Genomic DNA, 14468 nt, shown 5'->3' on the forward strand with positions numbered 1-14468 from the left:
CCCGCCGTGCCTCGGGCTCGCTGGAGCCACCCGGGGCCACCCCGCAGGGATCCGCCTCTGGCCCCGTGGGCTGCCCCGGGCCGGGTCCCTGTGGGCACAGCCCTGCCCGCGGCCGGGCTCGCAGCACCGCACTCGCTCCTGGTTGCGGTGCAAACACTTGTTTGGTTGGACACTGGTTTGTTTCAGTCTAGATCATCTATTACTGGTGTGTTAAACAATTTGAAATGTTGCCACAGGTACCAGGCATCGGCTGGTCTTAAAATCAAGGTAAGAATCCTTGAGGCGCCTCATTCTTCATGACCGTTTCAGCGTGCCGGGCTCCTTGGGCTTCTCTGGGAACGGCACAAACTGGTTCTGTTCCCACAAACAACTTTACAGCATGTGCTATCCAATATTTTACATTTCTCAGAGTTTTCATTTGTATAAATAACAGATCACTCCTATGAAACCTGCTTTCCCCCTAATCCCGATGTTTCTTCTATGGGGACCAATTAACTAAGACATTATTTTCTTCAAGGAGCCAGTAATTTTAATTACTAGTAAAATTGTTTGCAAGCAGTTGGCCTTGTAAAGAGCTTTCTAAACTATAAAAGTTTTGCCTTCAAAAGCTTTCTGATTTTTTTTTTCTTTTTTTTTTTCTGTTGTTTCTTTGTGGCCACTTCTGCCCCATCCTGGGGAAGTGCTCAGAGATCACACCAAGGGAGAGCACAGAGGTGTTAGCGTACATGAAATCTGCTCGCCTTCCTCTATCGTCTCTTCTCCAGTTTAGTCTCTGGGTTCCAGGTACAGCTGCTGTATTAATGAAGAGTCATCGCATGATTTAAGTGATCTTTAAAAAGACAGAGTGCAGAGGTATTTGTAAGAAAAGGTTCCTGTTGAAAAGGAAACTTAATTCTGGAACTGATTTTTCAGACATGACGATGGATCCTTTCTGCCCTGTTCGGGTCTCGTGCACTGGCCGAGGAAAAAACCGAGGGGTGAGCTCTGATCTCTGTCCACCCCTCCCTTCTTCAGCTTTTCCCTCCCCGTGCTTCGATAGCTCTACCGTCTGAACCGTCCGGGCAGTTAGAAACTCAGGTAGGGAATTTGCATCAGTGTCCCAAAGGCACCTTCCCCCGTCTGCTCTGCACGGCTTTCCCAAAGCATGCCTCGGGCCAGAGGCGCTTTTACTTCTAGGAAGAATATGATGTATTTCCTCCAGCTGCAGAGAACTCGGGATGTTTTGGTGCGGTCCTCAATGCGGACGTTGGATTGTTGTAGCGGAAGGACAGCAGACTGGCCGAGCCCAGCGCGTGTTGGTTAACGCGGCGTTTGAGCTGGAGGGTGTGAGCACCAGAGCCAGAACTGCTCGTTAGAATGAACTGGAATTTGCTCAGGGGACACCTCCTCTTGTTCCTCGGTGATTTATCCAAGTGGGCAGAATACTAATTTCACTGTGGTTTGCACTCTTTCTCTGCTTTCAGAATCCCAAAATGGGAAATGATCAAGGAGGACGTTTTTAACCTGACCACACTCTGGCTGTTTGCATTTGTGGCGCAGCGGTGCGTGCTGCGGGCTGGGGTGCTGCAGGGTTCCTGGCGTCTCCTGGCTCCTTGGCTAAGCCTGGTGGAGCCATGAACTCCACAAATTCTGTAGCCATAATGGGCAATATTCCTGCCAGACAAGGCATCTGCGAAATAACAAAGTTAATCATTGGTTTGAAAAGTTACCATGATGTTTGAGAAAGACTGAAGCTTTCTCTTGCTCCTTTCTATTAAATCTCTTCGCAGTTTGACATAGCAGTGCCCGTGTCGGGACACTCACTTATCGCTAAAGCTTTGCAAAGAGCGGGGGGGCGGTTGCTATGGGCTTTTCCAAAGGTGTGTTCAGAGCCAACGCTTATCATCCCTGAAAGCCGTGGCAGTGCCCAGGGAAGAGGAGCAGCTGCCAGCGCCTCCCTTCCCGTCGTAAGCAGCGCTTAGTCCCCCGAAACGCTGGTCTGCACCCAGCACGCTGCGCTCATGCCTTCTTTTTTTGCTGCACTGAATTCCTCAGTTTCACAACATTTGGGCGTTAACCTGAGAGGGGATCCGGTCCCAAAAGTGTGGCTCAGCCTCAGGGAGGAAGATGCTGCGGTGACGCGTGGGTGGCAGTCGGGGTAACGACAACACCGTGTGAATGTGACTGTCAGAGCTGTCGGAGCTCTGCCGCAGAGAGAGCGCGGCGAAAGCGAGCGCGGCGCCCTGCGAGGCTCCTCGCTGTGACGTAGGGGTGTGTTTCTCGGCGTGCCGAGGAGCGGCTCCGCGTCAGCGCGCAGTGGGGGCGCAGAGCCTGCGCTGGACCCCGGAGCCGGTGCTGCTGTGGACGGCGCTCACCGAGTGGCCCCTCACCCCGTGGGATGGTTTCCCGCTCTGCTGCTCACGGGGGTCGGGGGACTTCACACAGCGTCCGACACGTCCGCTAGTGAGCTGTGGCCCCGACCTTTCTTCTTGCACATGCGGTGGCCCAGCAGGCTGCTGGTGTAAACGAGAGTGGAACGGGAACCAAACAGGGCAGGGATCGCCCCGGGTGGTGCCAGGGGCTGACGGCAGATCTGCAGCGCTGCACGTACAGCTTTATTTCCCTTTCTCCCCCATTGCATTTTACAGAAAGGGAAACAAAACAAATGATAAACCACCTGTAAACTGCGCTAAGTGAAATCTTCCCCATTTTTATTGCTTCAGGATTGTGAAAGTAATGACATGCATGGGAGATGTGAGTCAGCAGAGGCTACTGCGTGTGTACAGTCCATGTGTGCCGCACTGCACAACACCGCACCGCAGACCCCGTCAGGGATCAGAGTTGTAAGAAACCAACATCCTGAATAACACCCACAGAGCGACACGTGGCATCTGTGAGCACGGATTTCTGCTCAGCCAGTAACGCAGCTGTGGCTTTGAACCCAGCTAAGGAATAGTATTACAGCAGGGTCACTTGCAGCTAAATTTTGCTAATTTGAAAAAAGACCCCAGAAAATAACAGCATAAGTAACTCAGTAATTGCTTCTAGAAAAAGAGTTGGCGTTCTCCTGCCCTACCTCCCTCCTTTTTTGTTGTTTAATTCCCAGTGCTGAGATGCTGTTGCAAAGCCCGACCACGGCTCTCCTCTGGCTCAGCACGCGCCAGATGGACCTCTGCTGCAGGTTTGCTTCGAGTCAGGAACACAACTGTCACTGTGTTGAGATTGACATGTTTGTGACACAATTCTGCACGTTTTCCTTTTGGCTTAAAGTTTGTTTTGGATTACCTGTGTTGCTTTCTGTAAGCAAATGTCTGAGCGAAAGTTTACACTCTTTGGGGAAATGATCACTCAAACCAACACAAGGAAGGGGATAAGACAACACCAATGTCTGGGAGAGTACAATTAAGACGGCCACCCAAATACCTCTTTATTCTCAGCAAGCGGGAAAGCATCCAAAGATGGGGGCTCTGGAGGGCTGCAGCCACGGGCTGCCGTCCTGGGGCTGCGAGAGCCCGTGGCGCAGGGAATGGGCCACGGGACGTGTCTGGGATTGCAGAGAACTCGGAAGGGAAACCAGACCTGGTTCAGGAGGTGGGAGCAGGAGCGGCTTCGCCTCCACTGTGATGGGGAGCGACTGGCTGCTCCTCCGCTCCATGAGGACCGGGCCGGTGGCTCCCTGGCTGGGGGGGGCTGCTACCCCACGCCTTAGCGCAGCCCGAGGTAACACAGCTTGCCTTGGAGCGCTGAAACTGTGACGCGTGCGGTTTTACTTTCATCTCTTCAGATTATTAATGCTCAGGATGAGAGTGCAGCGTTCCTTGTGGACTTTCACTTTGTTAAAGAATAGATGCACGCCGCCAAGCCCCAACCCCTCAAGCAGGTCAGCAGGGAGAGGTGCTGGGGCAGAAGTTATGACAGGGACATTTGCCATCAACAAATAAAGCTGTTTGGTTTAGGGACCCCGGTGTGACAGGTGGTGCCTGGGAGTTATGCTGGTACGGTGAGACGCGTCGCTGCGGGTTGATGGCGAGTGTCTCCCTGGGCGGAGGGTCTGTGCTGTCAGCTGCTTTCTTCAAAGCTGCCGCTGCTGCTGCAGGAGTGAAACCTCATGGTGCTCATGGGGTCCGACACGTAGCCTGCAAGATGCAGAGAGACATTCACGTGTGACACAGCATAACAGCGCTTCTCCCCACCCTCCCCTGCGGGGACAGCGTCAGCACAGTGACACGCGTACTGGTTTGAGATCAATAGGCACAGAGCACGCTGACCCCTTTCTGCTGCCTCCAAATTGCCGTTCCGTGTCATCTGCTGAGGAAAAACTTAAATGGGAAGTAAACAGATCCCCTCATTCATGCAGTGAATTCACAATAATCAAACACAAAGAAGCTTTGGTGACTGATACAAAACCACAAAGCTCAATGTTTTAATAACACAGTGGAAGTTTGCCATTAAAAAAAAAAGTATCTTTTCGCCCTTTCAACTACAGCTTCAGAGAGCTCAAAGTAAGCTTGCTGATAAGGGTTTTCAAAATATATTAATTCTACACTACAAAACAGAAAACATCTGCTCTTGTCAGCACTGTATTTCCCATGAGCTGCTCCAACTGTGCCAAAGAAACAGAAAGAAAGTTGAGAAACTTTGGTGGTTGTTGCAGCAGCGTCATGAGCTTGTCTGAGCGCTGCAGCGAGCAAGGAGCCGCCCAAGTCAAGGTTAAACTCCGTGTTTACCCCTGTCTTACATTTTAGAGGCCATACAAATTTCTTTGGGCATGGTGCATCTGTCCCGTGGGACTTCCCTGCTCTCAAGGTGCTGTTTAACCCATAATTTGGGGAACTTCCCACGAAGTGCAGGTCCTTTGCTTTTGCTGAAGAAGTCTGGGCTGTGTTTATTTGTAGAATTTCTATTTTCAAATACACTCAATGAAGGAAATTGTTCACTGTCCCAAAGGCTCTTGCAGGAATGGGAGCAGGGTGCTTTTGGGGCTTTTACTGAGAAAAGAAAACAGGGAATGTATTCTCTGTTGTTTACAGACTGCAAGCGCAAATGAGGATAATGGAAAACATTAGGCAAAAAGCAAATAAAAAGAAAAAGATCAAAATGGACATGAATGGGGAGAGACAGCAGTGAAATTGGTTTATGTGGCATAAATAAAGAGTGCAAATATTTGCAATCAGACCAAGCACTCTAGTAAGAAAGGGCTCGGGGCTCTCTGTCTCCTGGTGTGCCGCTGTGCGCGGCAGCGCCTCGACTGCTCCGGCAGACCCCGCAGCGCGCTGTGCGGTCAGAGCAAGCGGCGCTGGGCTGCAGAGCGCTGCGGGACCTCCAGAGCGCCGCAACAGGGGACGGGGATTCTGCTGTGCCTGGAGATGCTCTTCCCGGTGACACTGCAGGACTCAGCCTGGAGCTGCAGCACCCTGCTGCCATGAAGGATGTGGGGAGGAGGAGCCTTTCCACGCCTGTCGTGTCTCGCAGACAGGACCTTGACCGCCTCTGTGCCGCCCCGGCTTTTCGCACCGCCACCTGCGTTGGCGCAAGGCTCAGCTTGGCCAGCTCGGGGCTGTGCCGCACCACCCTCCGGGTATCCTGACCGGCGACGTGGAGGGCTGGCGGGGGCCACCTCCCGTCCCCCTCGTGTGCCTTGGTTCCCTTCTGTGGAAACTATAATTCAAGGAACAGGTGTGTTTGAAAATAAATCCTGAGGTCCTGTGAGTGGAGTCTGAAATCACTCCTCGATCCCACATCTTAAATGCAGCCATGGAGAGGCTCTTCTCCCGCAGCCCTTCATTCCCTCCTCTCCCTTTTTAATACAGACTTGAGAAACCCTCTCCAGTCTCGCCTGGATGGTCTCACTCCAGGAGTTCACTAAACATTGCTGTTTTGTTCCTGTTTTCTTCCTCATCGAATTTTCGGTCGCAGGATGCCTGATGGGAGCTGTGCCCCGAGGAACTGCTCTCTGCAGCTGCGGAATCTGCACACGACAAGTAACAGCAAAGTTGTGTTCTTTCTGAAGTTTAAAAGGTCATTACCTCACTAACTTGTTATGACTTCAATGCTGCTGTTTGTTAGCACTGTACTCAGTAAATATTTATGTGACCAGGTTTTCTCTTTTTCTCACCCGATGTGCTGAGTTCGGGGGAGGGAGCGCGAGAGTCATGCTGAGGCCAGGGAGAAACAGCAAAGACAATGAGTTGATGAGCTTCAGCTATGTGCTTCAGGCAGAGCGAACCACTGAGTTCTCCTGGTGACAAACCGGGTTGGGAAGCCACAGAAAAGTGTGAGCAGATGCCAGGTGAGGAGTGAGAAGGGCCCAGGGACAGCAGCAGATGCTGAAGGACGATGGCAACACCGTAAAGTCAACGTATGTAAGCACAGAGCATACAGAAGAACTTATGTTTTCCTTGTACATCCTCAGCAAGTGTGTCTCGGAGAAACTTTACGCAGCTCAGAACACCTCTGCCCACAGCGAGCACAGAGAGCCCTCCTGCTGGGCGCTCCGGGTGGCAGTGACCATGGTGTCCCCCTCTCCTTCGAAGTCCGCGTTGTCCCGCCAAGCCCAGCCCTGCTCCTCAGTACTGAGGATGTCGCTGTTGTTCTCCTCCATGTCAGCCTCACGTCTCCTGCCATTTTTGTTTGCCTCCTTTCTCCATCACATGCCAAGGTCTGATATGAGTATTTATGAGAAAAACCTCTACCCAGTTTTCGGAGCAGGCCTGGCCGGCACAGGCAGTGCCAAAGCCTCGTCCTTTGCCGGCTCCGTGGCGCTTTCTAAGAGTGTGTCAGTCTGGTCTGGCATCTGGTGTCACCAGGTGTCCTGCACTGCTCTGGTACGGTGATCCCTCTAGCGATGGTTTCAGAGAATAAATACCTCCTTGCACTGCTCTGTCTCCAGGGCTCCCTGGACGTCCACACCTCTCCAGCGGGTGACGAGATCCAGAACATCTGCACAGCTCTGGGTGGATGGCGGAAGCGTGGTCTGCGGTGCTGCCATCAGGCAAAGGTCACCGCAGATGCTGTGCTGATGTTTGCTCAGCAAACACAGCAGTGGTGTCAGAGGGGCCCCGGTGGCGTGTCAGCACTGGAACGGGGCAGTGACGTCCTGTTGACATGGCCCTGGAGCAGCTCAGGGGGTTGAGGTCAGCAGACCAGCTGGTGATGGTGGCAGGGGCAGCACATGCTCAGGAGGTGCCGTCCCCCCTCAGCGTTGCTGCAGGGAGTTACGAGCTGGGCTGCGCTGCTGTTCCACACCTGAGCACCGAACACGTCCTGCCCTGACAGCACACGCTGGCAGTGGCCTCCAGCAGTGGCGGGTCCATCTGGGAGGTGGCAGCGGAGGCTCATGTGGACGGAGATGCGCACCAAGGCGAGACTCGGAGTCTGACCTTCAGCTCCACACCAAGGAAGAAGGATTTGCCCGAGCTGTCTGAATCCGCTCCGCTTCACACCACCCTGTTGCCAACTACATTTTTGTACACGCTTTCTTTTAAGGTTTTATTTACACATTATGCTGCTGGGCCAAAGACTGCTCTAAGCTGATAACCATTTTGTGCTTGGCAAACCGTAAAGAAACAGCCAGTGAGTTCGTGAGTCATTTAGAAAGGGTGGGTGAGAAACAGCTCCCGAGGAGCTGCCTGCGGGACGAGAGCTGAGCAAAGGACGGTTGGCAAGAGGGGATGGTTGAACGCAGGCGCTGAGAAATGCTGGAAAGCTGTTGGTGTGGCAGTGCCAAACTGACACCCGAATGCGGAAGGGCAGAACGCCAGGAAGGCAAGCGGCAGAAGCAGTCGGGACATGTCTGTGCTGGAGGGGAGCAGAGCGATGGGGTGCCCTCTGAGAGAGGGCTGCGAAGGGCGTTGTGTCGTTTTATGCTCCCGTGGTACTCCAGAAATAGGACTGCCTTGCCCACTTTGTGCAGGAGCAGCCTTGAGGATCTAATGCCACACCTTCTCCTTATTCACAGATCCACACACGAGACTGCAAGGACGCTCCCAGCTCCAAAGTGCCTGGGGCACACGTGCAGTGAAAGCAGCCGAGCGCTGCCCAGGGTGCGAGCGCGCCGGCAGACCATAACCAGCAGCCTCCACTCGGCCTCGGTTTTCTCGTGGGACTTTTTGGTACCTCAGGAGGCCGTAGCTCTGCACTGGTTAAACACACGATGAGGCTCAGAGGAGTATTCTGCATTAACTCACCATTTTTGTCAATTGGCGGGTACTGGAAGTTTCTTCTCATGTCATCCAAAGACAGTCCCTGAGGAGGGTGTTGCCCAGTGCTGCAGATTAGACAGGAGGTGTCAGGTTAGGTAAGACTGGTAAAGTCACATCTCCACACCATGAGAACTTTTTCTACAGGGTTGGAAGGAAAAGGCAGTAACATGAAATACATCAGCCTGATGCCCAGCCACTGGCATCTGCAGTAAACAAAAAGCAAGGAAAAGTTACGAAGCAAGAACACGAATCACATACATACTCGCATTTCATCCGTTCTCAAAGTAACTTCCCTCAATTATACTGTTTTGGGCTTCACAATTGTTTGCTCGTTGCTATTTCAGAAGCAATTCCAGGCATCGATCTGGGATCATTGTAACGTATTCTATGCATCGCGGCTAGCAGATTCCTGCAATTAAGTTTCTGTGGATCCCTGAATTATCTTCTAGTCATTGACCAAACCCACTGTCCTGCCAACAGGTTATTTATCCCCCATCCTAAGGAGCCATCACTGTCCTCTACCAGCTCTGCACAGATTACAGGCAGGCAGAAACCAAGCGCACCCAAAACCAAGCAGCCCAAACTGTTCTCTTTTAGCCCTTAGTTCATTTATTTTCAAGGAGCTGCGAAAGGGATAAAGCAAGGGATAACGGTTACAGTGACACAGGCGATGGCACGGGGAAGCAGAGCAACACACGGAGGTGCTTCAGAACAGCTCAGATATGATGGAGAGCCCACGTCTGCCCAACCACATCTGATACTTGACTGGGGGAAAGGAACCTCCGAGTGCTGTGCTTTCATTGGGCATGCCTTCACCGTCTGCGCACCTAAACCTTGAGAAACCTTCTAACTGAAGATACCATCACCCACGGTTCTCAGGCTTTGGTGCAGGCAGAAGGCACAGTACAAAAAAGAGCTTCAAATCAACTTAATTAGATGCTGTGATTATTATTTACCTCACAATATATTAAAAAAAAAAAAGGTCTGTCACCACTAGACTATCTCAACTTAACAGTGTACTCACAGCTTCCGGCTTCTACTCAGGAGCCACTAAGATGCTCTTTCTGGTGATCTCTTTGTGCAGTTTTGACAGGATAATAGGATTAGGTTTGCCAAATTCCACTAACTGCAAAATAACGTGACATCAGCTTCACTTACTTTTTAAATATTTTCACTAGCAAACTGATCAATCTAGCTTTTCAACCTCGAAAATGTGAAGTCATGAAACTCAGTGCATCGTCCAAGCAGCAGAACATGAAACACGGACACCAGCTGGCAACGGCAGGACACAGGCTGTTGTTTCGGGTTTTCCCTGGGGCTCGTCTGCTTTTCTGCCCCAAACACAACTACTACTCTGGCACTGATGCAGCGCTGGGAGGCTCAGGATGGGCCCTGCGGCTCTGCCTTTCTCCGCTGCTTTAGGGCACACCTTTAGGAAGGAGGGACGGATGCGGGTTCCCTATAGTGATGCTGCCTGTCGGTGCCTGGAGCGGCACCATGGCCCACGGGAGGAGGCCGGGCAGCTGCCTGGCAGGCTGGAGGCAGAGTTTAACGAGAATCGGGAGTACCCTGAAGGAGCAGGGAAAGCTCAGCCTGTACCTCTGGAATATCGTTTCTACCCGGCTTTTCACTGTCCTGTCCTCCCCTGCACTGCTCCTGACTTCCCTCTCCCTGCACCATTCACCCCGTTCCCACTCTGCTCCCTGCCTTTCCAAAGAGCTGTCCCTCCTCTGCGCCACAGGGCTCCTCCACCACCACCCACCCAGCCGCTCCGCTCGCCCCGCTGCCAGCGCGGCCGCCCGCTCCCCCGGCCCTCGCCTGCGAGCCGGGGATGGACAGCCCTTCGAGGGCTGACCCGCAGCAGTGTGGAACACGTATACGCTTACTGTATCGCTTGCATTATTAAAGCTCATTCATAATTAAGGACCCAGCCTGTTGCTAATTACAGCCGGCAATCTGAGCGCGCCAGCCTCCGCAGGATGAGACCCGAGACGGGAGTGACCTGTGGCAGGGACCATCTCTCCTGCTGGCCTGGAGGGACGTTGCCCAGCCCGGGACGGCGCTTTCCAGGGCAGACCCGCGCCACAGCCCACGGTTCCGGGCTGTGCTGTGCGATCCCACCCGGCTGCAGCTCCACAGCCCCAGCCCTGGCAGCGCTGCCCCGGGGCCCAATCCTGCCCCAGTCCGCAACCTGCTCATGGGGAGCGGAAGGAGATGATGGGTGGCACTGCCGCTGGGGACCATGTCCTGCGAAGAGCCGTGGTCAGATGGGCTGTCAGCCAGCGGGGCGGATGAGTGGCCACCGGGGTCACCCAGGACAGGAGCTGGTGCGCGCTGGTGGACGGGGACCTGCACTGCCTGCGTGGTGGGGTCTGTGCCGCGCAGCGGTCGCCCAGGACAGGAGCTGGTGCGCGCTGGTGGACGGGGACCTGCGCTGCCTGCGTGGTGGGGTCTGTGCCGCGCAGCCACGCCAGGGCACCTACAGCGCGTGCTGCTCAGCAGGACACTGCTCCTGCGTGCAGGACAGATGTGCACACAGCTGGCAGCAGCTCACACGTCCAGCTGGTGAGCGAGGCTCTGCCTGCACACACCCAGCAGTGGCTTCATGGCAGAGAGCAACATTTGCTGCACGATCCCTCTATTCTGCACAGAGAGGGACGCGCAGCCACGCCAGGGCACCTACAGCGCGTGCTGCTCAGCAGGACACTGCTCCTGCGTGCAGGACAGATGTGCACACAGCTGGCAGCAGCTCACACGTCCAGCTGGTGAGCGAGGCTCTGCCTGCACACACCCAGCAGTGGCTTCATGGCAGAGAGCAACATTTGCTGCACGATCCCTCTATTCTGCACAGAGAGGGAACGCTTTCGGAACACTACGACGGGCCAGGACAGACAGACAGGCAGTTGCTAGTTGCGGCCACCTATAGCACGGGCTGAAGAGGAACATCTGCCACCGGGCAAAGGTACAAGGAGAGGACACCCCAAATGTTTCTGGCTTGGGATAATTGAGAGCTACTTCAATAAGAAAAGACTATTCTTTTGCAAATGTTGTCCTTGGACTCTCTGGGAAATGGCAAAGGTGTGAAGAAATAGAAAATCCACAGTTAAAGCTTCTACACTGTGAGGAGTTGCCACATTAAGCTGTCCTGTCAGACAGACAATGAGAAAGCACTGCTACTGCATTTCATTCGTGACGAGGGTCCTGCATCCCTCCATGCTGGAGCGCGATCCGACGCTAAAGTTACAGCGCAAGAAACAAACAAACAGCTGCAGTGCCACGGCTGTGTAACTCCGTGTGTGGTACGTGGAGACTTCATCAGACTAACTGCTTCTGCCATGGAGCAGAGTTGCGTGTTGCGGCGTTTCACAGGACGTGAAGAAGTTGGGCAGATGGGAACAGGAGGCAGCCCAGGAAATACAGCCCAGCTGGGGAAAAACCCCCCTGCCCTCTGAAAATGCCCACGCTTACAAAAATGAAACCCTAAGAAACAACTGTCATTAGGAAGAGAAGTCATTAATCATCTCAATGTGTTGTATAATTGAAAAACTACTGAAACTGTGGAAACCATTCCCTTTTCATTGAGTGTTGTGCCTCTGGGTGGGTGAATCTTTCTGGGTGCTGTTTATAGATTTGAGTGCTGTTAGGTTGTATGGCAGAGCATTTCAGAGAGGAATCCACCTTTAAATACCCACTGGGGTGACAGAGGAGCCCATTTTGGTGGGCTAACGAGCCTCAGCGCTGCCCTGGAACGCTGAACTACAGGACAAGAGAGGCACTGGGAAGTGCCCCTTCTCTCTCTCTCGTGTCTGCACTAACCCAGATGCGTCACTCATTACTTTCATGCAAATCTATTACACTCAACAGCAAAATCTGGTCCTTTACAGAAAATACAGCTGACACTGCCTTCATCCTGACCTCAGTGCCCACCTCCAGCAGCACGGGACAAAAGCGATGCAATTAAGCGATTTATAGGATATCGCATTTTGCCAGATGAGTGTTTTGGGTCTGATCTGTATTTTCCTGTGAAAGATGTCAGTGTCTGTCTGCAGGTATTTGCCTTCTGCCTCTCCAGACGAGCCCCCGAACAGGCAAAGCATCGATGCATTTTGCCTCTCTAATGCAGGTCCCCGTTTTGGCTGGTTGTGTTTCTGCCCCTGCGCATCCCGGGTACCAGGGACGTGTCGGGAGGGCAGAGCTCGCTCTGCTGTTACTGCCTCTGACTGCTGAGTGGTGCTAAAGGGTAAAGTTTAGACTGAGTGCACCACTTTTCTGGCAGAGACTAAGAGCACCATTTCATTTTCACTGTACTGTCACTGCCCGTGGGACAGAGATGGGAGATCGCTAAATTTGCCCTCAGAACCGGGTGTCCCAAGTGGGAGGGCCGACTGCCTCCGATATTAACTTAATGGTACAACAACATAGAGAACCCACATGTGACTTTGCCTTAAAAAAATATCAGGAGTCCTGCTTATCCTTCTATGGTCATGAATTGAACAATAGGCGACTTTTAGGATGGACTCAGGTAGGAACAGCCCCAGCAATGCTGACTCCCACCAATCTCCATGAGGCTCCCTTAAGGAAAAGGGACTCAGCATTTGTACCTCCTGCCCCTGTACCTGCTGGGACAGCCCGGTTTCTGTATGTCTGTCCCTGTCCGTCTTGTCATGGACGCCGTCCCCCGCCAGGAGCACAGCCTGGTGTTTGTGATGGGCACAGGCGACGGTGCCCGTCGGTGGTGCTCTCTCCTGGTACCACCATCCTCCAGCAGCACAGCCCACTTCATTCGCTTAGCTACATCACAAACCAAGATGGGAAAAAACAAAACCTAAAGTCCAGACCTGAGAAACACAACATCAAAAATGGCACTTCTTCCGTTACTTTGCTTTTCTGTCACAGCTGCTCTCTGGGGTCGCTGGTCTCTCCCCGTGTTTTGTCTCCATCACAGGCTTTTACGGGCAGGGAGCTGCCTGTTCTTCCTGTCCAGGAAACTCCCTCTCACTAAATAACTCCACTGATACTAAGAGTCTAACAGAGGTGAGGGCATGCTAGAAAATAGTTTTGAGATACTCGGTCAGACACAAGCTATACACTCCACAAAGAGGACATATACATACAAATGTAACAGGAAACAAAATTTCTTGTACATAATGACCATACCGGCATTGCAGTGTGAACTTTCTTCCCGAATTTGCTTATTTCTAGGATTTTCAGATGGCTCTTCCCAAGTGCTCCCTGTTCCTCCTAACAAGAAGGACACGTCTGTATTTTGGCAGAGATAACAAGCTGTGCCTGTGATATGAGGCAGCAAATACACTTACCACGTTTCTGCCGCACTTGGACTTCTGCTGGGCGAGGTGAGCTCACCGGGTAGCTCCGGCCCCTTACGAGGACCAGCAAATCCTGCCCTCCTCTTGTGATGGGACACACTAACACAACCTTCTCCATTTTCAAACAATACTTAGAGGTTATACTGTCTCCAGTACAACAAACTGGTCTGTTAACCCCCAAAAAGCTCCTGCAGAAGTCAGCTCCCCTAAATGGCGTTATTTCACAGAAGTAACCGTGTGAGCCGTTCTCTGAGGGTGAGCAGCACCCACGCCGTGAAGGGGACTCGTAAGGCTCTGTGCCACAGTGCCACCTGATGCCTCCAGCCATGTCATTTGGTATGAAGTGCTGCCCATGGGCTAACCTGGGTTTGCCATCTCGTCACTGATGCCACACACTGGAATAGTTTTTGGTTTGTTTTTTCCCCAAAGAAAAATGTGTCCTTTAGCTTTTCTTTGGTGAAATGTTTCAAATGGAAAACACGTTGTGATATAAACACTGACCTTCCCAGACCTGCCGGCAGGTACTGAAAGTACATCCATCTAGTGACCATGTGCCTCCAGCCCCTCGGATGGGCGATCATCGGTCTTTTGTTTCATGTCATAAAGTAGTGGTACTCTGTGTAGAACCCGTACACGGCAGGGCTTGATTTTCTACTATTTCTATGTTGCTCATAGTGAAAAATGCAAATGCTTAGCTGTTGTCTTGGCAGCAGGACGGCTTCCACAGCACTGGACAATCCAAACACCCTGTGCTACGGCAGTTACAGGGAAGATGGGACTGCAGAGGTGCTTTGCCTGCCTGGCCCTGGCAGGGGCTCAGCCCCAGGTTGCGTTTCCACCGCTGTCTCCCCACGCAGCCACAGCCACCTCCCCGGTGGGGCACAGTCCCTGCTGTAGGCGGGGGAGCCAGGCAGTCCTGGGGAGGACCCTCCTGTCCCTTCCAGACCAGGGCTCTCCTCGG

The 14468-nt window shown here is 52.9% G+C and overlaps 1 protein-coding gene across 1 annotated transcript in view; it reads right to left on the reverse strand.

Annotated features, from left to right (window-relative positions):
• Positions 1–4038: 4038 nt before the first annotated feature.
• LOC104285494 (serine/threonine-protein kinase TNNI3K) overlaps positions 4039–14468 on the reverse strand; it is an 89931-nt gene continuing 79501 nt past the window's right edge. Inside the window, exons 24-25 of the mRNA XM_009883958.1 lie at positions 8166–8245; positions 4039–4115 (exon numbers count right to left, since the gene is read on the reverse strand). Of these exons, the coding sequence (XP_009882260.1) occupies positions 4039–4115; positions 8166–8245 (157 nt within the window). The remainder of the gene's footprint in view (positions 4116–8165; positions 8246–14468) is intronic.

The sequence above is a fragment of the Charadrius vociferus genome, unplaced genomic scaffold, assembly GCF_000708025.1.
Source record: "Charadrius vociferus isolate BGI_N301 unplaced genomic scaffold, ASM70802v2 scaffold423, whole genome shotgun sequence".
NCBI lineage: Eukaryota > Metazoa > Chordata > Aves > Charadriiformes > Charadriidae > Charadrius > Charadrius vociferus.